The sequence below is a fragment of the Labeo rohita genome, chromosome 15 (assembly GCF_022985175.1).
Source record: "Labeo rohita strain BAU-BD-2019 chromosome 15, IGBB_LRoh.1.0, whole genome shotgun sequence".
NCBI classification, from domain to species: Eukaryota; Metazoa; Chordata; class Actinopteri; order Cypriniformes; family Cyprinidae; genus Labeo; species Labeo rohita.
In genome coordinates this window covers 18,101,711-18,125,030 of record NC_066883.1, presented here as the reverse complement: position 1 = coordinate 18,125,030, position 23,320 = coordinate 18,101,711, and the positions used below count along the sequence as shown (strand labels likewise).

The window sequence follows — 23,320 nt, the reverse complement described above, 5'->3', positions numbered from 1 at the left end:
GCCAAACTCATTAAAGAAAGTGCAGATGCATCAATGCCAAAATCACCTGACAAGTTATGAATGACAAACTGTAGCAGTGAAGGTTATTTTTTTATAATAATGCTTTGAACTTTCTTGTTCTGAAAGCTTCTTATTCCATCTTTTTATTTAGCTTCCTATAAGAGTTAAACTATTTTTTGTATTTATATTTATTTAATTTTGTATTTATTATAATGCATCTAAATATATATAAACTATATGGTTGGTGTATATAATATTACACACAGTGTATTTTTTTATTTTTAATAATTATTGTTTTTTTATGTTTTTAAAACAAAAAAATAATAATCTAATTTAATAATATTAGTGTTATTATTTCATTTAATATAAATACATAATGTAATTACATGTAATTGTAGTAATTGTATTTTTTATATATTTTTTCTAAAGATTGTATTTATTATATGTAATGTATATAAATACATTAAACTCTAAATGTAGATTTTACATATACATATTTTTATAGCTATATATAATGTAATTAATAACATTAATGTTACTACTTAATTTAATATAAATATATAGTATTACATGTAACTATTTTTTTTTTCATTTTTTGTACATTTAAAATATATTATTCATAAAATACATCATGTACAATTATTTATAACTATATGATATAATTAATATTGTTATTATTTAATCAATTGTATATACACACACACACACACACACACACACACACACACACACACACACATATATATATATATATATATATATATATATATATATATATATATATATATATATATATATATATATATATATATATATATATACACATACATATATATACATACATACATACAAACTGTTTTTGAATTTTTTTTTGCAATATAGTATTTATTATACTGTATACAATCTAAATAAAATTATATATATTTCATAAAATAAACAGGTGGGGTTTATAATAAATACATTACACATAATATTATTTACACATATACATATATACATATATATATATATATATATATATATATACATATACATATACATATATATGTATATATATATATATATATATATATATATTTATATATATTTAATAACATTATTGCTATTATTTAACTGAATATAATTATATAACACTGCATGTTATTATATGTTTTTTCCATTTTTATTCTAAATATTGTAATTATTATATATAATATATCTAAATGCATTATATAAACTAAACGGTGGGGTATATAATATTACATACATTCTTTTAAATATTAAAATATTTAAATATTGTAAATGTATACTATATACATTATTATCCACTATTCACAACATGCTATTTATGTATGACATATTATATTTATAATTATATATAATTCATTAATCAATTAATGTGTTTGTTATTACAAAATTTCACATAAATAAATTACATATAATATTTAATTGTATTTTAAAATTAGTTTACATAAGTTTTGGGATATTTTATAAAGCACCAGTCTTTACCCTTCAGTGTTAATTGTTTTAATAAGCAAAAAAAGACCCTCAGACCCTATAAACAACATGAGGCTTACTAAAAAAGTATCAGCTTTTTAAAATGTTTTAAAACGCTTGTTCTCTTCATTTTCACACATGAAACAAGTACAAAAACAGAAGACCTTTCTGTAACACCAACCCAGTGGTGCATCACAGATATAGTGGGAAGAGTTCAAATTTCTTCTAAAAGAAACACCAGTGACTCAGAAGTACAGCAAAATATCTGCATGCACTCAGTTCATCCTGACTTGTTATATCACAGGGTTGCATATAAAGTTTGGCTGTTTTTGACAGAACTATTCACTCCAGTTGTCATCCAAACCACAGATAACACAGAAGTACAGCTCTGCCTCATGCTCTTTCAGTAAAAATAAGAGTGTTGGATCTCTGTCAAACCCATTGCATAAATTAATGCATTATAGTGTAGATCTCAATAAAGTTGGCAGGACATACAGTATGGTGAGTCACGGGTCCCAAACCGCTCCAACTAAAAACACAGCAATGAGAACAGCAGACAGAAAATGGCAAGACAGAGATGCCAAAAAGAACGCACAACGGTTGCCACGGTACTCAGTTTTACAGCGCCCGGAAAGGTCAAAACTAAAGCAAACCAGTATTTCATTCTAACCTTTACTCAATTCCACACATTCCAGAAAGCATGTGGCTCACAGCAATAAGTGATGCATCTTATGTGCGCCAAAGATAAAAATAAATGATCTCAAATGCATTGTAATGGATGTACAATGTGCATGACACAAAAAACAACCTCTTAGATGGTGGCCTTAATGTGACCCATCACAAACGGTGGAGGTTAAGTACGAACATGGTGACGACAAAGCAGAATAATGAGGAAAAATCCCCTTATCTTTTCGTCAGCTATTCCAGAAGGGCCACCAATATGCGTTCAGAACAAATAAAAGCATGTGTGGATAGTCTGACTGAGCAAACAGTGTGTGGAGAATGAGGAAGGGCCGCATAGAAACAGGATTAGCAGCACTCTTGGGTCACATTGACCAGGAATAGAAGTGTAACACTAGACACACACTCATACCCCTGCCAACATGCAAGAGAAAACCTCTCTGCAAGATCAGGACTGGTTTATTGTGGGTTATGTGTCCTGTTTATACACATATTATGATGACATTATATCTACGTTAGTGTATTTATACTTTTCTTAATCCTGTCATTCATGTGTAACACTGATTTGTTTTAAGATTTTTTTTTTTTTTTTTTAAAAGCCTGCATTTATCTAACTAAAATTACTTAGTAAATTGTGAAATATTATTCCAATTTAAAAATGTTTTTTTTTTTATTTTAATATATTTTAAAATATAATTTATTTGTGTGATGCAAAGCTGAATTTTCAGTCTTCAGTGCCACATGATCATTCTAATATGCTGATTTGCTGCTCAAGAAACATTAACTAAATTGAAAATAGGTTAAAACCATGATTTCACAAGATTCTTTGATGAAAAAAAGTAGAAAAGTAGACAAAAACTGTATAATAAAGTGATATAAGCTTTGTGTAACTTTCATAACACAAAGCTTGTATCTGAAAACAATCTGTTGCTTTTAAATATCTTTTATGAATATCAAAAAACTACTCAAGCAAATTCAGTTCTCATACACTTACTTTTAAATCCAAATGTTCAACTTCCCATCCCATTTGTAGGCAACATCTGTCTCTTTAAATGGGAAAGCACATGGTTTTACACTACAGCTGTAGCATGCAGAGATTGACTCGCTTTGTCGTGGTAAATCCTTTGTTCATATAGTATCCATCAATTATTCCCCATGCTCTAACGGATTTCTTTACTTGAAATGAGTGTCCACCGCATGCAGTTGTAGCGAGGAGTCTTCCGCTATAAACCGTATATCTCCTCCAGTCACAGAAATACAATCCCGTCCACCGAACAGCAACCCAGAGGTGCCGTATTATATCCGAGTGCTTGTGAAGTCACTGAACCCCTGCACGCTCTCGTAGTGATGGGTGGTAAAGTTGAACAGCTGTCTCCGTCATTGGTGCAACTAATTTCCCTCAGATAAGGGATGGGGAAAGGAGGAGGTGTAATTGCTCACCCCTGAGTCAGAGCCTCCAATCTCTGCATGTCAGGGGGGCAACGGGGGGGCTCTGTTTCAGTTATTGCATTTAACATTCTTTCCACAGGTTCTTGCTCTTTTTATGACTCTACACATTCGAGATAATAAAAATCAAGGGCTGTTTAATGAGGCTCTCTCTAATTCTGAACATCAAACTGAATATTTCAGCGCAAACGTATTGAACAATAGTGAAACACTAGAAGCTGGCACAATGAAGATTACCCAAAACACACCCCTCCCCCCAACCTGTTTAGTCAAATTGTTCCCTCAGACAAAAGACATAGAGGAGGGACTGAGTTTCTTTCGGTTTGGGTTCATTGATTCCCTTTCATAAGAGATTTTACACTTAGGAATCATGTTTGGATTTTAGTATGGCTGATGCTGCAGAAAACAATGACTGGGATTCTTGGCTGTAGCCTGTTAGATTTGAATGAAGACGTGAATACAGCTACACGGTGTGGTTGTGTACCTTGAGACAGGCGCACAGGTTTGGTGACCGGAAGTCCGTCCATGCTACACTGGTTTCCGCAGGGGTGCAGAGTGATGAGTCCTGACTTGTTTTCGATGAAGCAGTGCTGAGCTGCGATCCCTGGGCCTTGGATGTTGATGTCCATGGCTCCGTGACCCAGAGTGGTCTTGCCTAAAACAAACAACCCCCACAGGATGTTGATTTCAAAGCTGTTTGCTCTCAGACAGTGTGTATTAAGTTTCTGGTTTCAAAAGTACTCAGGTGAAGTTATCAGTCAATGAAAGCCAGGCTCTTTATGTTTTACTTCTGCAGATATTACTGTTCAAAAGGTTATGGCTTCCGCCACCGAACAAAAATGAAAAAAAGGTCATTTTGACTTTTTATCTCATAATTCAGACTTTTTTCTCAGAATTGTGAGATATAAACTTGCAATTCTGAGAAACAAAGTCAGAATTGCGTGATATAAACTCACAATTGCTAGTTTTAAAGTCAGAATTGCGAGATATAAACACAAATTCTAAGAACTGTGTGATATAAATTCACATTTGCGACTTATAAAGTCATTTTTTCTCAGAATTGCAGGTTTATATCTTGCGATTTTGATTTCATAACATGCAATTACGAGTTATTAAGTCAGAATTGTGAGATATAAAATTATTTTTTTTTTTTTGCCCTCAGAATTGGACTTTATATCTCACAATTCTGAGGGGAAAAAAAGTTGTTACAAAACAAACTCGCAATTATAGCTTGCAGTTTTGACTTTTTTCTCAGAATTGCAACTTTACTTCTCTGAATTGTAAGTTATATCTTATTATTACAAGTTTATATCTTACAGTTCTGAGGGGGGAAAAAAAGTCGTTATAATGAGAAATAAAGTTGCAATTCTGAGAAATAAAGACTACCTTTTTTTAAGGATTGTGAGTTTATATCTCTCAAATGTGACTTTTTTTTTCTCAGAAATGCAGGTTTATATCTCGCAAATGTGACTTTTTTCTCCGAATTTGAGTTTATATCTTGCAATTTTGACTTTATAACATGCATTTGCAAAAACATATTTTTTTTCGCCCTCAAAATTGGACTTTATAACTCGCAGTTGCAAGTTTATATCTTCTGAGGGAAAAAAAGTCGTTATAAAACAAACTCGCAATTCTGAGAAAGAAAGACTCTTTTTTTAAGGATTGTGAGTTTATATCTCTCAAATGTGTCTCGCAAATGTGACTTTTTGAGTTATATCTTTTTATTGCAAGTTTATATCTCACAGTTCTGAGGGGGAAAAAGTCGTTATAAAACAAACTCACAATTCTGAGAAAGAAAGACTCTTTTTTTAAGGATTGTGAGTTTATATCTCTCAAATGTGACTTTTTTTCTCAGAATTGCGAGTTTATATCTCACAAATGTGACCTGCAGAAATATAACATGCAGTTGTGAGTTATTAAGTCAGAATTGTGTGATATAAACTCACAATCCTTAAAAAAGTCTTTCTTTCTCAGAATTGTGAGTTTGTTTTATAACAACGTTTTTTCCCCCTCAGAACTGTGCGATATAAACTTGCAATAATAAGATGTAACTCACAATTCTGAGTTTAAGTTCAGAATTGTTACTTGAATTGTTCAGAATTTGAGTTTATGTCTCACAATTTTGACTATAACATGCAATTGCAAGTTTTTAAGTCAGAATTGTGAGATATAAACTCACAATTTTGAGAAAGTATATTTTTTTTGCCCTCACAATTGAGATTTATAACTCGCAGTTCCAAGTTTATGTCTCACAATCCGAGGGGAAAAAAGTCGTTATAAAACAAACTCGCAATTCTGAGAAATAAAGAGTGACTTTTTTTCTCAGAATTGTAAGTTATATATTACAATTTTGACTTTTTTTTCTCAGAATTGCAGGTTTATATCTCACAAATGCGACCTTTCTCAGAATTCGACTTTTGTATCTCACAATTTTGACTTTATAACATTCAGTTGTGAGTTATTAAGTCAGAATTGTGAGATATTGTGAGAATTGTAAGAACATATTATTTTTTCGCCCTCAAAATTGGACTTTATAACTCACAATTGCAAGTTTATATCTCACAATTCTGAGGGGGAAAAAAGTCGTTAGAAAATAAACTTGCAATTTTTAGACATAAAGACTGACTTTTTTCTAAAAAAAAATAAAGACCGACTTTTTTTGGTGAGTTTATATTATGCAATTCTGACTTTATAACTTGCAAATAATATAAAATAAAATAAAATAAAATAAACACTGTTGGATGTTGTTGTGGACAAACCCTATAAACTAGTAAGAGTGTGAATACCATTTTAAGAGACAAGACCAAAAGTGCCAATAGTCGAAGAAACACCCGTATAGTTACAGATGTAAGTTTACATCAGCAGGGATCATCTTTCAGTGTGTGATGCCTATAATGTTAAATTAAACTGAGCTAATTCACCACTGTTGGCCTGCTTTTTGTCAGTGAGAAGAACCACATTCCTCACCCTGCTTCCTATCTGCCCCCATCCACCCTCATCTGTTATCAGGCACAAGATAAAAGCCTGTGACCTCAGAGGAATCACACAAGCTAGTATATCAGTTTATAATACTAATACAATGCACAGTGACTAATATACATTAAATAAGCATTCAAAACCTCTTCTCCTGTGCCCTTTTCATAAGGTAATTTGTCAAAGCCTCATGATAAACCCATGTGTCTCTGAGGAATTCAGACAGATGGACACTGATAAAGGAGACACTGGTATGAATGGCTGGTCAGTGTCAGAGAAAGTAAGTAGGTGGAGATAAAGGTGGGTGGTTAATGAAGGAAAGGGCTTCTCTAATTAAGAGAGGGTGTTTTTAAAGACCCCATGCTGATTTAGGCTCAGAGTCAGGTTACTGGCTTTTCAATCACAGCACAGAAGTGACGCAGGGGATTCGACCATCTGTGTATATATAACGTGGCATTATATATAAAGGTTTGCATTTCCTCTCATACAATAGCATTGCTGGATCATATTTGTCAAACTTTTTACTTTTGTTCTACTTTCTAAGTTTGTAAAGATTGAGATGTATCACCTTGGACTTTTTTGAAAAAGTCCACTGAAGTATATTCTAAATATAACAATGTAATTATTATAAATATAAACATTATAAATAAATGATAAATATATAATCATATAATTTTATTCTTACCTTCAGGCAGGGGTAAGAGGGTGATGGCTGTACTGAGACGGCCACTTCCTAGACTGACCAAATGGGGGCGCTCTGCTTGGACCTTCAGTGCTTTCCCAGTCTCAATTAAATCCAGTGGAGTGCTCTAAAAAAAGCAAAGTATTCACTCAAGCATGAAAAAAGTCATGTTTCCATCCTTGTGTTTTTGAAAATAGTACAAATGCAATCTTAAGCACTACCACATCTATACTGTCATGTAGCCTATGGTGTCACCATTTTCTCGCAATTCAACATATGCACTTCAGAATCTCAGAGGAACTAGTAGGTCATCCAGGTACTGTTTTTCTAATACTACACTGTAAACAAACAAACAAACAAACAAAAAAAACACAATTTGTTGAGTCAACTTAAAATAATTTGTTACCCTGCAGCCTTAAAATTTTAAGTTCAGTCAACTCAAATAAGTTTAGGCAACTTGAAATGTTAAGTTGTACTAAGTGAAAACTTAGATATTTGAGTTGACTAAACAAACAACTTAAAGGCTGAGCTTGTTACCCAGCTGCCTTAAAATTTTAAGGTGAACGAACTCAAATACCTAGGTTGTCAGTTAGTACTTTTTTAACATGTCAAGTTGACTAAACTTTTTTGAGTTGACTGAACTTTAAATTTTAAGACAGCCAGGTAACAAATTATTTTAAGTTGAATCAACAAACTGTTTTTTAAAGTGTATGTGTTTAGGTATACTACTCTTTTAGCACTTTTTTTTTGTTTAGTATAAAGGGAAATAGGCATATTTGGACACATAATTTCTTTATTGCGTGGAACACAAAGGAGTTATTTATAGAATGTCCAAGCTGCTCTTTTTCATACAGTGAAAGTGAATATCTGAATATGCAATATGTCAAAAGAACAGAGCCTCTGCTTTTAAACAACAACAACAACAACAACAACATTTTATTCTAGCTTTACACATTCAGTTTTTATTAACACTTGAATATGGGTAAAATCGAGGAAAAGCGGGTAACCATTGTCTCATAAATGCCGAAAATTCTGTCAGTGGTGGGGAAGCGCTATCTCATAAATGACAGAAAATTCCATCAAGTGGCGGGGAAGGGTTGTCTCATAAATTACGGAAAATTATGTCTACAGCGGGGAATTGCTGATGCATAAATTAAGCAAAATTACATCAATGATGGGGAAGCATTGTCTCATAAATGATGTAAAATTCTGTCTAGGGCGGGGAAGCGCGGTCTCATAAATGAAGGAAAATTACGTCAATGACGGGGAAGCATTGTTTCATAAATGATGGAAAATTCCGTCAATGACGGGGAAGCTCTGTCTCTAAAATGACGGAAAATTCCGTCTACAGCAGGGAATTGCTGACGCATAAATTAAGCAAAATTACGTCAAAATGCCGTAAATGGCAAAATGCCGTAAATGGCAGGGAAGCGATGTCTCATAAATTATGGAAAATTCTGTCTACAGCGGGGAAGCACTGTTTCATAAATAATTGAAAATTCTGTCAATGACTGGGAAGCGTTGTCTCATGAATGACAGAAAATTATGTTAATGGCGTGGAAGCGTTCTCTCATAAATGGCAGAAAGTTCCGTCTATGGTGCTAAAGTGTTGTCTCATAAATGACAGAAAATTCCATTAATGGCATGGAAGCATTCTCTCATAAATGACGGAAAGTTTTGTCAATAGCGGGGAAGCGTCTCATAAACGACGGAAAAATGTCCGCAATGGCAGGGAAGCGTTTTCTCTTAAATGACGGACAATTGCTTTTTGAAATTTTCATTGTAATGGGAGAGAGCAGCATGAACGCTCTTCAAAACATTTGTTATTATATATATATATATATATATATATATATATACACACACACAGAAGGTACACAGTCATACAGGTTTGGAATGGCGCAAGAGTGAGTATATGATGACAGAAGCATTTTTAAGTAACTATCCCTTTAAATTGGTTGTTCTTAACCAGGGGGGACCAGCAAACTTCCAAAAGGGCCTTAACATGACAAATTATGATTAAAAATAACAAACAGCTAGAAAAGCCATGGGGCCTTTGCATATTGCTGTCAACAACAAAGAGCCTTGAAAGTGAAACGGGTAAGAACCACTGCTCTAGACGTCTGTGTCCTCTCTAAGAAGCAAAAGCCACTGTGCTGCTGCAATACATCATAAATGAGTCAACTCATACGTCAGCTAAAATTGCCCACAATGATTTAATATTTCATAACAATAAGCAGTTCCAAAGTAGTGATTCAAGCCGAGCTCTCGGCAGGCGGTTGAGTGCTCATCTTACTATTTTCTTCAACCCTACTGAGAGAAGTGCCTTCAGTCACATCTTGAGAGTAGACCTCCGTGGAAACTTCAAGGCTCAGCATGGGGGAGGTTGTCATGGAAACAATGCGAAATGGTAATGACTGGGAGGGGAAGACTGTACCCTGTAATTCCACTATCATGCAATGACATCATTTTTCAACTAAAAATTAGCTGAATCCATCAGCTTATTTTGCTAGTAAATTCTGTTTAAGGCACAGTATGTAAATGTGCACAGGATATGATTTTGCACAGGCTTATTGCAATAAAGGCATATTATTTTTAACCGTACATCTGCCTTCCAGATAATTGCTGTTCACCCACCTTCCCAAACATCCACTAAAGACATATTATCACCTCAGGGCTGCGGTATACGGTTGGGTTTAGAATAAACCCGACTGCTTAAACAAGATTAGCAGGAGGCAATTAGTGTAATCGGTTAAAGCAGAGCTTACAGGATGTGAGTGAGAAATGATCATTGTGTTTTATAAAGAAACCATCAACACATCTGCCATAGATTATCTACTACTACAGGGAGAAATCCACATAGATGCGACAGCCATGTTGAAGCAGAAGGTGATGATGGTAATGATGCCCCCGAGGGTGTGTTTCACACTTTGCCTGTCACCTTGTATCATGAACACTCAACCTTGAATGGCAGACTAAAGCTCCCACACTGAAGCTGTGCTGAACAAAGGTGTTGCTATCAAAACTGGATTTAAATTCTTACCGTCATGCAAACTGTAAAAAACAGAAATTAGGGAAAAAAGAGAGGGTCTGCTTTTATGAGGGTCTTTTTTTGCTCATACTTTTTATTATTAAATACAAACTATGAAAAGAAAACAAGAAAAAATGTTATATACTGTCTCATATATACATATTCTAGTGATATCAGAACTTTTTAACATCACCTTTTGCATCACTCCGTTTGTGGTATTTCTCACAGCGAGTGTCATAGCGAATGCCTAAATCCACTATAATTTTATACAATTTAGTTCTGTGGTGCAAAGAAAACTTCTTATTCAGCCATTATGCCAGTCTTCAGTGTCACATGGTCCTTCATAAATCTAATTGCTGATTTATTATCAGTTGTGCTGCTTAATATTTATTTCTTTATTTACTTACATACCTTTTTAATGATTCTTTAATTAATAAAAAAAAGCATTTATTCAAAATACAAACCTTTCTAACAATACAAGTCAGTTTAACACAATTGTTTTTTAACTTTTTTAAGATTTTAACATTATAAATGTCTTTATTGTCACTTTTGATGTAATCCATCCTTGTTGAATAAAAGTATTATTTTCTTAAACACTCAAACAAACAACACTATATACATAAAATGTTGTCACGTGTGTTAATTAAAATTTGATCTTACCTGTAGCACCTGATGAGACTGATGTCTACTGGTAAGATTTTGGTTCAAACTATCCATGGCCAGCGTATTTTCACTTACTCGCTCAGGGACATGAGGATCCTGCCAGAGACAAAAACAGTGTTTGAACAACCTTACAAATCCTAAAAAATTAATCAAGTTCATAATATCCACCAATATCTCACTCGGTTTTGTTAGCAAATTCTTGTTCTTGTAACAACCCAGACGTTCTGCAATAAAACTTTATTTGTGTTACTTGAAAGATGATCACACAAGTTTGGAATTTGAGCGTGAGTAAATGATGACAGTTTTAATTTTGACTAAACTACCCCTTTTTGGAGCCAATGTACATACTTTACATAAGTGTATATTCTCTTTATCTAGTGCCTTGTCTGGTGCAGACAACAACTAAGCCAGTCAAGTGTCTACAGTACACACAACAGTGCGAGTGGGAGAAACGCAGCCTCCGGCATTCCCCGTCTGCATCCTCAGCTGACTCACTGGCCCGATGAATACAGTCTGCACTCACACAAATGGCATTTGCAAACAGATAACGCTGATTTACCCCATCGGACCAACTCACACTGACTCTCACCGGCCACAAGCTGCCTTTTCCTCTGAGACCTGACGCATACACGCGCACAGACAGACCTTCCTGCCCTGACATTCTTGCGCTCTTACTCAACGTGCTGTCTTTGAGCTCAACCACAGCACGATGTATACAATCACTCCAGCTGCTAAATTTGTATATTCACCTGACGCTAGTCACATACAGAATTGTGTTATGTACACAGTCATTCTTTATTTTTAAGCTCCATGTTACCATGTAGGGTAGAGTGGGGGAAAACGCCCCCTTAAGGATTGTGTTCAGAAAAGTTATCATAGTTGTAGTGAAAATGACATCAATTATAAACAAAGTATGAAACATTTCCATAGTTTTCATATTATTCGATTTTTAACAAAAAATTAAATTTGTTCCAAGGGGGGGGCGTTTTATTTTACAATGCCTCCCAGTATGACAAAGCAATTTGCTTTAAACATTTATAGCAAAATCAGAATACAGGCACTTTTAGCTTAAAAGTAAAAATATATCCAATAATTATGAATTTCAGAATTATAATAGCCTGTTTGAAACATTTTGTTAGCTGATGCTAACTGGCTAGCTAACTAGCTACCTGATGCTAACTTGAGGTAATTTTTAAAGATAACCCTGGTGAAAAAAACAGCATATGCTGGTAGGTATGTTTTGATGCTGGAATGCTGGTTAGGTAGGTTTTGATGCTGATTTAAGTTGGTCCTTTGCTGGTTTATGCTGGTCCTTGACCAGCAAAGGCCAGCAAAGGACCAGCTTAAACCAGCTAAGGACCAGCACAAACCAGCAAAGGACCAGCTTAAACCAGCATCAAAACATACCTACCAGCATATGCTGTTTTTTTCACCAGGGAAAATCCAAATATTTTTATTCAGCCAACTAGTTAGAATACATTTAATAGATAATCGATGGATCTGATGTTCAGAACAGAGTAACTACAGTAACTGCCCATTTCCCCTTGGGGGCGTTTAAGAAAAAAAATGTCATTCTGAAAATATAATTATATTTTTATTAAATAACAAGTGCTCCCTATCTACAGGCCATACTGTTTTCATATCAGATATAACTGTGGTGTTCTACAAAACAACAAGCTTTAAAACACTTTTTTCTTAGAGTTGAAAATTAGATAATTTACTGTGAAATCCGTTTTCTCTCCAGTATATCACCAGTGAAAGCTTCATGGTGAAAACTACTGCATCACTCTTGTCAACGAAGTCCATGGTTAAAAATTTATCTTGACTTTAACTTGTGGTTATTTTGGGAAAAACAGTAGGGGGGCGTTTTCCCCCCACTCTGCCCTGCACTCATAAAAGAATAAAGCTTCTTTATAGGCACTGAAGAATCTTTAACATCCACAGAACCGTTGCACAAAGCGTTCTTTATATATTTCTTAAGATTATAAAAATGTTCTTCTCACTAAGAAAACTGAAGGGTCTTTGGATAACCAAAAAATATTCTATGGAATTATTGCAAAAACCCGTTTAGGGGCTTTTATTTTTGACACCGAGGCTACACCGGACACGAGCGGCCCGGCGCGACAAAATAGAACGCGTTATAATCAGTGATGCTGCCTGGATGCGACGCGACACGACATGACACGACGTCAAATCTTCGACGGTAAACTGCTGCCTCGTTCTAATTATGACGTACTGACACAAAGTGCAAATGATTTGCAACGGTCGCTTTGTCGCGTCCAGTGTAAACAACGTCAAGCTGTTGCGTCCAGTGTAGACACGGTGTTTATTGTAACTTTTGTAGCCTCAAACCTAAAAACAGGCTTGTGGTAAAACGAATTCAATGAAATCCAAACCTATAACGGCATAATCTGAGGTAATTACTGTAATTAGTCTGTGAGATTCAATGATAGCACTTTTGTTATGAGATTGGGAACGAAGGTTGAGGAATTTAAATTCCTTGGCACTGAATCAAATTTCACACAAATCTAACCTTTTAACACTTGAAACCACTTCACCTGAACAAAATGACCTATAATTCAAAAACTGGATCTGCAAAGTAAATCGCCTGCACATTAAATTCTAATGAGGGTTTAAAAATGTAACAACCAGCAGAGAGAGCATGCATCTATCAAGAAATAAAAAAAAATGAGGTAAAAACAACTGGTTTGCTGTGAAATTGGAAATAAATTACAGAAATTTACCTTCTTCCAGTTGTCCAACAAGCACAACGCCTCCATTTTTGAGCATTAAATATAGTTATACTGCTCTGTCAAAGTAGCAATGTCTTAGGAAATGTAACTAGGCTTTTCCTGCCTCTCTAGTCCCTCTACATCTTCATTTAGAGGATACATGTTCCTATTCAAAACAGCACGGACCTGCCTGTACATGCTGCTTTGAGCTAAATCCCACATTCCTGCCTGTCGGCTTCAGCCCTGATAACAGATGTTAGTGTGCTGGTCAATAAAAGGATGGAGCTCCATAAATAAAAAAAAAAATTAGAGTGGAGAGAGGAAGTTTAACAAGTTGAAGCGAACACAAGAGGGCAATAATGGAAGTATATAAAGGTCATCTGGGAAATATACAAAGACTGACTATGAGAGGCAGACAGGCAGAAGATCCGACAGATTGAGATTGGGTTTGATCGCACTCCAAAACTCTGTTACTGCCACATGCCTCTTAGCTCATCAAAGCCGATTTGCACGAGTTAAGAGGCAATGAGTCACATTTCCCTACTAGTGTCTTTATACGGAGTTTGATTCTGCTCCAAACTGCACACGCTCACATGTTTTCAGGCCCAACAATGTGAAGAACAGCACATTTTTCCAGCATGCAGCATAAAGGCTGTTATTGTCTGTCTTCTGTGCTCGTATGGGAGAGACGCTCTCTGTGGATGCTGCACCCTGCCTGAAGAGCGCAATGGAAATCATGAAGAGATGTGGTCGAGTGAAGGCATGTAGGTCTGGTGAGCTGCTTAATGACTCCGAACAGTAGCTCACATGCAACTAAGTAAAGAAACAAAAGATTGGTTCAGAGCCACACCTCTAAAAAATATTTTCCTAAGTGATGCATTAGCGTGTTTATTTTCCAGTAAAGCAAACACCCTTAAAAAGAGTTATAATATTATTATTAGCTTCATTATTATCATCAAATTTGAGGTTTTATGCTTAAAACAATTTAACAAAATTGTCAGTGGTGTAAAAAATAAAAACCTAATTCATTATATATTCTGTCAACATGCCTATGTTATCTGGTGAAAATAAAAAATAAATAAATAAATAAAATAAAACAACCTTAAAACACCTAAAATCAATTTACTTGAGAAAAATAGAATAAGAATTTGTTTTATATAGAAAAGTATCTGGAATTAATTTTACATAAGTTATTATATTATATTATATTACATTATATTATAGTTTCTGCCTCAATTCTTCTTTTTATTATCATCATCTTCAAAATTATTTAGCTTAATGCTTAAAACAATAAAAAAAAAACAATAAAATTGCAAAAATTGCATAAGACAAGACTTGTTTTATCTTGAATTAAGTTATTTATATATTATTATTATATTATATTATATTATATTATATTATATTATATTACATCATATATTATTAGTTTCTGCCTCAATTCCTATTATTATCATCTTCAAATTTATTGAGCTTAATGCTTAAAACAATAAAAAAACAAATCAATAAAAAGTTTAATATCTATTTTATCTGTCTGTTTTTAATTTACTTGAGAAGCAAAATTGCATAAGACAATACTTGTTTTATCTTGAATTAAGTTATTTAGATATTATTATATTATATTGTATTATATTATATTATATTATTACTGCTTCAATTATTATTATTATTATTATTATATATCATCATCATATTTCCTGAGGTTATTCCATACAATTGTCAATAGGGTAAAAACAAACAAACAACAATAATAATAATAATAATAATAATAATAATAATAATAATAATAATAATAATAATAAAGGTTTTAAGTAAAGCAAATTGTCAAAGTAAATTTATTTTGTTTAAAGTTCCTGGTAAATAAGACAAAAACACTAAGATTTTTTCAGTCAAAAATCTCAGTAGTAGTGTTATTTCAAACTTTTTTAGCCTCTGATGCTTGCTTTCATAATGCTTAAATGTCAAGTTTAGAGAAGAGATGTCTGCTCGTTCTGAAAGGTGGATGACACAACATTCAGTTCTTCAAATCAACAGCACTGTGGGCTGGAAGGAGGCCACGGATTAATGGTAGACACATCTCTGAATGGAAAGACGTGATGGTGGTTTTTGGAATGCAGATGCTTCACCACATGTGATCTGCTCTCTAATACATATTGCTGAGGTTCATTTCAAGGATTTCCCTTCGAGATAGTATTGTGTATGCTGAGGAAATGCTTAAGGAGAAGAAATTTGTAATTGGTTTATAAGAGAGTGAGGAACAGTGGTAAAGACGCTCGCAGCGAGTCCTGGCTGTTGAAGGGTAATAACAGCTTTCTAGTTCCTGCCTTGAGGCGCAGTGGATTATTCATCAGTGGAATTTCAGTTGAGCTTGAAAATACAGGGACAGAGAGAGAGAGAAAGGGAGAGATGATGAGCTTTTTCAGTAGTATGTTATCTTCTGCAAGCTACACGCTCAGAGACCTCCACCTGCTGGTAAAGCACTGTTCTAATACTGTACTTCTCAAAATCAGGCCTGTTCTGATATAAGGGCATGGACAGATGAAAAAAACAAAACAATGCTAAATGCAACATAATAAAATATAATTATAGAAATATACATATATTAGTAATATTAATAATAATGACAATAATAATGTTTTTATTACATCTGTCAGATTAACGTGTTAACTTAATTATTTATAAAAAATAACGCAATTAAAATATTTTAACGCAGTTAACGCACTGGCCCCGGCCCCCCGACCTGTGCGTCATCTTATATTTCATACAGTTGACTGTTGACAAATATGATGCAGGGCAACAACTCCATAAATGCAGTTATGCCCTAAAATTCAAGATATAGGGGCCAAAATGCTCCTGTATGAGTTGTTTTATATATATATATCACACGGGCAGCAAGAGCATGACACCAGTGCTGATTTTGTCCTATCTATCACAAGCTTAAATGTGATTTTATACAACAGACTCAGTTCAGTAAATAAGAAGTTTGATATTGAGTTATATTTTAAACACAATATCATGTGTTTTCGCTTAATTTTTGCAGAGAACATATCACCATTGAAGCAACAGCAGAATTGTTGCGCGTCTCAGAGCAACAGCAGTGTTTAGTTTCTGAATTAATAATTTTGAACGAATCTCATGAACCAATGATTCAAAAGCATATTCATAAAGAGAGCCATTTACTTAATTGCTGAATGAATCAGCCGTTTGAATGAATCAAATGTATCATTTCATTAATAATAATAATAATAATAATAATAAAACAAATACAAACATTAAAGTGATATTTTACCAAAAAAATAAATAAATAAATAAATTCTGTCATCATTTACTCACTCTCATGTCGTTTTCTTTTGTGGAACATAAAAGAAAGTATTTTGAAGACTGTTGGTAACAAAGCTGTTTTGGTTACCAATGACTTTCATCATATGAACAAAAAATAGTGAAATGTTTCTCAAATTATCTTCTTTTATGTTCCATAGTTTAAATGTTTATGTGCAATAAATTCTATGTTGAATCAAAATATTTCTTTCTAAGCTACAGTACAGTTTGTAATGTCTACTTGATATTTTCTCATTTAACACAAAAATAACTTTAAATAATCTTTTGTGGGTATTTTTACTGTCAAATTTATATCGAAACATCACTGGATTAAAATTTTAAATTGACTGACAGCCCTAATTATATTATATCACATTATATTCTACTGTTTCCACAACATATATGATCAAAATGCCTAAGGCCTGTGTTTCATCCAAAGATGCCCAAACTTCAAAGGACATTATTGAAGAAAACAACACACGTTGAAGATCAGTCCATGGAGCAGACCGCATATGTGATGCAGCATACATCACATATCTAGACAGGAAATTGAGGGGCAGATGAGAAATCCTGCCATTTCTGTGAGTGTATGATTATAGCCACGGACAAACACAGTGATGGATGTGGCTGACTAAACAACTTCTTCCATTTTTAGACCTGGCCACAAAAATGTTGCAAAGCAGAGGAATGTGAAAATGAACTGGACTCCCGAACGTGACTTAAAATAGCATCAAGTGGGCAGAAAATCTCCCACCCAGTGTAATTAAGACTCAAAAATTATGTAACATTCAACAGATCTAAACACAGCAATTGAATAAAAAAGTAAACTTGATGAGCATTGCTATTTACACATCAAATCTTCTCCCATGTCTACAGGCTATAAGGACCTTACTCATAAAATGCTAATCAGAACTTTGTTTTTAGCATGAAAGCTAATCTTGCTAATACACTTAATTAGCACTGTGGGATGCTTTTAAGTACTGTGCAAAATCGCTGGTATGCTGGCTTCTCCATCACTCAGTGTGTTGAGAGAATACCAGAGGCTTGGTTACAAGCTAATAACCGGCCGACCACCTGCACAGTGAAGACACATGGGCAAAGGTCACCAGAACACCATCAAAGGCCCTTGTGTGCATGCTCATGTCAATGTCAGTGAAATATATAACCCTGAGATAAGAATCCAACAGCAAGAAAGAGTGTATTGTTGAAAGTCAGCCAGAGGAGGTGGGGTTATATAGGAGAAATATTCAGCTGAAGATGACAGTTGTGTTGTGGAACATGGTAGCTTGTTTCTAGCAGGTCTAAGGTGGCCATTAGTTAGATGTTAACAGGTTGACCCAGGGATCTACGCTTCAAAAAATTTTAGGAGCACCTTCTAATCAATAATCAAAAAATCAGGGAAAAATAATAATAATAATAATAATAATAATATATATATATATAAATAGCGCTATGTAGCTATATTTTGATGCTGAGATGCTGGTTAGGTATGTTTTGGTGCTGGTTTAAGCTAGTCCTTTGCTGGTTTATGCTGGTCATGTTGCTGGTCAAGGACCAGCATAAACCAGCAAAGGACCAGCATAAACCAGCTAAGGACCAGCAAAGGACCAGCTTAAACCAGCACCAAAACACACCTAACCAGCATCCCAGCATCAAAACATACCTATCAGCATATGCTGTTTTTTTCACCAGGGAACACAAGGGTGAGTAGTTAATGACAGAATTAATGAACTAACCCTTTAATACATTAGCTCATCTATGAACATGATTTCTACCCGAGTCCTGACGGACTTCATCGGCTGTGGGGATGAATCACACAATCACGGCGTCATCAGACTACGCCTTTGGTTCTTTGTTTAGTTTTAATATGCGCTCTCTAGCGGCGAAAACTTATATATTGTGCCTTTAAGTTGGTCTAAACTAAAGAAACCAACTATCATGTTCCACAACATTGGATTCTCAGCAGGTACTAACATAATACATGCCTTTTTAAAGGTATCATCATCTAAACATATAGTAGCACCTCTAAACATGACAACAGCAATGATACTTTAGCCATCAACAAGTGGGCACTGGGGAGATCACACTAGAAGATGTCCCCTAAATAGTAGAGAGGAAATATGACAAACAAACAGGATGGTAGGAGAGGAGTCCACTGCTGATTGTTGAGTCTATATGTAGACTTCCTATCGGACAGAGAGTTTCCTGTGGGACAAGGCAGTCAGAGAATGGCATATCACTCTCCATTACAGAGGCAAAAATTAAGTGTCAAACAATTTTAAAGGTCTGAGCTTCAAAGGAACATAATAAATAGGGTTTTCCTTCATAGACCAAAGGTGACCCTGGACCACAAAACCAGTCATAAGGGTCCATTTTTCAAAATTAAGATTTATACATCATCTGAAAGCTGAATAAATAAGCCTTCCAATGAAGTATGGTTTGTAAGGATAGGACAATATTTGGCCGAGATACAACTATTTGAAAATCTTGAATCTGAGGGTGTAAAAAAATCTAAATATTGAGAAATTCGCCTTTAAAGTTGTCCAAATTTTGTTCTTAGCAATGCATATTTCTAATCAAAAATTAAGTTTTGACAAATTTACGGTAGGAAATTTACAAACAGGAACATGATCTTTACTTAATATCCTAATGATTTTTGGCATAAAAGAAAAATCTATCATTTTGACCCATACAGTGTATTTTTGGCTATTGCTACAAATATACCTGTGCTACTTAAGACTGGTTTTGTGGTCCAGGGTCACAAATGGAATTGCAAAAATAACGATTGTTTCAAAAAATCTGCCTGTTTTCCACCAGTCAAACAAGCATATTTTTTAAACATTTTTTAAACTCTTTCCACAGAATTACAGAGCTTTCCAACCCAAATTAGCAAAGAACAATTTAAAAAAAAATGAATAAAAAAATCCAAACAATTTCTGGGACTGCTCATAACTCTACATACAAAGAGTAAAGTTTCCACCAGAAAATAAAAAAGGTAGACTGAGATATTTATACATTTAAAATAGTGCTGTCAAACGATTACACAATTTTTTGTTTACAAAATATGTGTGTGTACTGTGTACATTTTTATTATGTATATATTTAATAAAAATACGCTGTTTATATCTGGAAAATATTTATATATAATATGAATATAAATATATACATGGAAATATTTTCAACATTTATACTGCATATGTGTGTATTTATATATAAATAATAAATATACACAGTATACATGCATATATTATGTAAACAAAAACTTTTATTTTAAATGTGATTAATCGCGATTAATCACGATTGATTGTTTGACAGCACTAGCACTATTTCTTACAATAGAAATAGTCACACTGTAAAATTTAAAGTCGCAGTTACATAATATAAAGCCACAATAGTCAAAATTATGAGAAAAAATAATGAATAGTGGTCATCATTTACTCCTGACATCTGAGCCGCTGAAGATGCAGTAGATTACATTTGTTTGTGAAGGGAATGCGCCTCCCGATTTACATAAATGCGTCTATGTTCGCGCAAATCATTTGTGATCCAGCTTCACTTACAGCAGAAGTGAGTATAAGGGTTTTTTTTTATGAATCTCTGCAATCACCTTTCCTAATAACATGCTCGTTAGCAAGTTTAACACCTAAATGCGGCTAAAGTAAACAGGCTCGTCACTCCACAGCGAGAAGAGAGGGGCGGGGTGAGCAGAGCTCATTTGCATTTAAAGGAACAACCCCCCAGAATGGGTTGATTTTTGCAGAGCTGATTTTGGCAAGGTAAAAAGGGTGTTGTTTTACACAACCTTTGAGAAGTTTTAACCAAAGCATATTATAGAGTTTTTATTAAGGCCCTAAAGAATCATATCAACTTGTGAAAAATGGGCATCTGATGACCCCTTTAAAGTCACATTGCCACAATTCGGAGTTATAACGTCAAATGGTTAGTAATACAATTGCAGGGTTGAAAACCACATAACTACATAAAGTCACATTAAGAGATGTAACACCACAGTTCTGAGATATGAAGTCAAAATTATTAGACATATAGTTCCAAATAGAGTCACAACTGTGAAATATATAGTCAAAATTACAAGAAAATCTCAGTTGCAAGTAATAAATTAGCTGAAAGACTAAAGGCCACATTACTCCAAAAAGTCACATTAAAGGGATAGTTCACCCAAAAATGAAAATTCTGTATTAATTACTCACCCTCATGTCGTTCCAAACCCGTAAGACCTTCATTCATCTTCGAAACACAAATTAGAATATTTTTGATGAAATCTGTGAGCTTTCTGACCCTGCATAGACAGCAACACAACTGACACGTTCAAGGTCCAGAAAGGTAGTAAGGACATTGTTGTAATTTTATCAAGCTACGAGAATACTTTTTGTGCACAAAGAAAACAAAAATAATAACTTTATTCAACAATTTCTTATGCTCTGTGTCAGTGTTTGACATGCGTTCACAACAGTCCACTTTAATGATGTCCTTACTACCTTTCTGGGCCTTGAACGTGGTACAGTAGTTGTTGTCTTTTTTGATTTCATCATAAATATGTTCATTTGTATTCTAAAAATGAACGAAGGTCTTACAGGTTTGGAACAACACGAGGGTGAGTAATTAATGACCGAATTTTTATTTTTGGGTGAACTATCCCTTTAGATATATAACGCAGCAATTCTGAGATATAAATGCATATTTACTTTAGGCTTCCATAGATTGAAAGGCGTTTTTATGAGCACGCTGACTTTCGTACGCAAATAACGCATCATCAGACTAATAATTTCCTGGCTTGAAGGCTACTATTGAGAGTGAGTCACTCTTTCTCTGGTGCTTCACGTTGAGGGGGCTGCGCAGGGCAGGGGCTCAAGTGAACACAATATTCCAACAGGCACTTGCTCAAATGTTCCGTTGACTTTGGCTGTTTATTTCCTAAAGACACTGAGCTCAACAGGCATTCCAGCGCGGCCGGCACAAAGAGCTCTTTTCACCGTGTTTAATCCCTGCAGAGGAGTGGCGAAGGGGCCTGGCTGTCCTCCACTGGGGACCACAGGACCCAAACTACAAATTTATAGACACAAGCACCCACACAGACCAAAAAGCATGTAGGAAAATGCCCTGTGCAGGGTCAGAGATCAGGATTCGATTCTATATTTTTATACTCAAAGAATTGCTTTACCTTCGCACAGATGTTGATTTGAAGCCAGCACCTCATGGGGTCATTACACATGCTTTGAACATAAGCTCCGAAGCCATAACCAGGTATTCCAAATCTCCAATGCTTGATGCTACCAAATCCAGTTAAAAATCTTGAATGATAAAGAGATTCACATGACTACAACATGAGGTCAGACTTTGCTCAGGTGCACCAGGCATTGGCAATGCCCTCGGTAGCAGTGTGCAACCTTCAACGCCTTGGCAAAACTCCTTAGATCATCTCTTTAATCTCCATCCAAAAATGTGAGCAGCTCAAATCCAAGAATTTCACCTCAGCTGGACCATGGCAGAAAGTGGCTCGCATGCAGGGTCTCGGAGCCTCAAGGCAGAAGGAGAACAACGTCAACACCTCCTTTCGCTGTGCTATTAAAAGCTGTTGTGATACAATGGGTTGCTGCCAAAACAAGCATCCCAGACTCACCCCTCTCCTCCTAACTCTTGTTCCTGACTCTCCACACTCCTCCAGACATCAGATGAGCTGCTCAAGAAGTATGCATAGAAACCTTGATGTCTACCAAATCTGGTCCATGGTGAGTATTCCCAGAAAGTGACTGAAGAAGGGCAGGGAGTTAGTAAATGGGAGGAGGTGGATGCGAAGCAAAGGAAGCAGCTTTGGAAAACTCTTGGTCTAATGGAAATATTGTCAACAACCTCCTTCCTCCAACCGTTCTTTTGTCTCAGACTGTCTCACTATATTTTAGTATAGGCGGTAAAACACTACATGACTTTTGCTCATGTTTCAGCACTAATTTGCAGTCTGAACAAGTTAATGCTAATATGCGGATTTTAGGCAGTAATAGTTGACAGATTTTGCAGAACATTATGTTGTGTATGATGGGCAAAGACTTTAGATTTTAGTTTTATTCTTCAAATCTGTCCAGTCTATGGAAGTCTGTTTCCACCACTAAATATAGAATGAAAAAAAAGGTACTTTTTATTTCACAACTTGATTTTTTTTCTCGCAATTACAAGTTTGTATCACACATTTCTGAGAAAAAAATCAGAATTGCGAGTTTGTATCATGCAATTTTGAGGAAAAAAAAGTCAGAATTGAGAATTTTTAATCACACAGTTTAGATTTTTTTTGTCGCAATGGCAAGTTTG

At 34.7% G+C, this 23,320-nt stretch overlaps 1 protein-coding gene across 2 annotated transcripts in view; it reads right to left on the bottom strand.

Annotated features, from left to right (window-relative positions):
- Window positions 1-22,511, bottom strand: part of phldb1b (pleckstrin homology-like domain, family B, member 1b) — an 87,541-nt gene extending 65,030 nt beyond the window's left edge. Inside the window, exons 1-4 of one of the 2 annotated variants that reach the window (XM_051129099.1) lie at window positions 22,179-22,511; window positions 10,950-11,048; window positions 7,262-7,385; window positions 4,088-4,258 (exon numbers count right to left, since the gene is read on the bottom strand). In XM_051129099.1, coding sequence (XP_050985056.1) covers window positions 4,088-4,258; window positions 7,262-7,385; window positions 10,950-11,048; window positions 22,179-22,229 — 445 coding nt within the window. In that variant the 5' untranslated portion in view covers window positions 22,230-22,511. Of the gene's footprint in view, window positions 1-4,087; window positions 4,259-7,261; window positions 7,386-10,949; window positions 11,049-13,696; window positions 13,748-22,178 lie in introns of those variants that run through there. The other variant, XM_051129098.1, reaches the window with a different exon arrangement.
- Window positions 22,512-23,320: the final 809 nt, after the last annotated feature.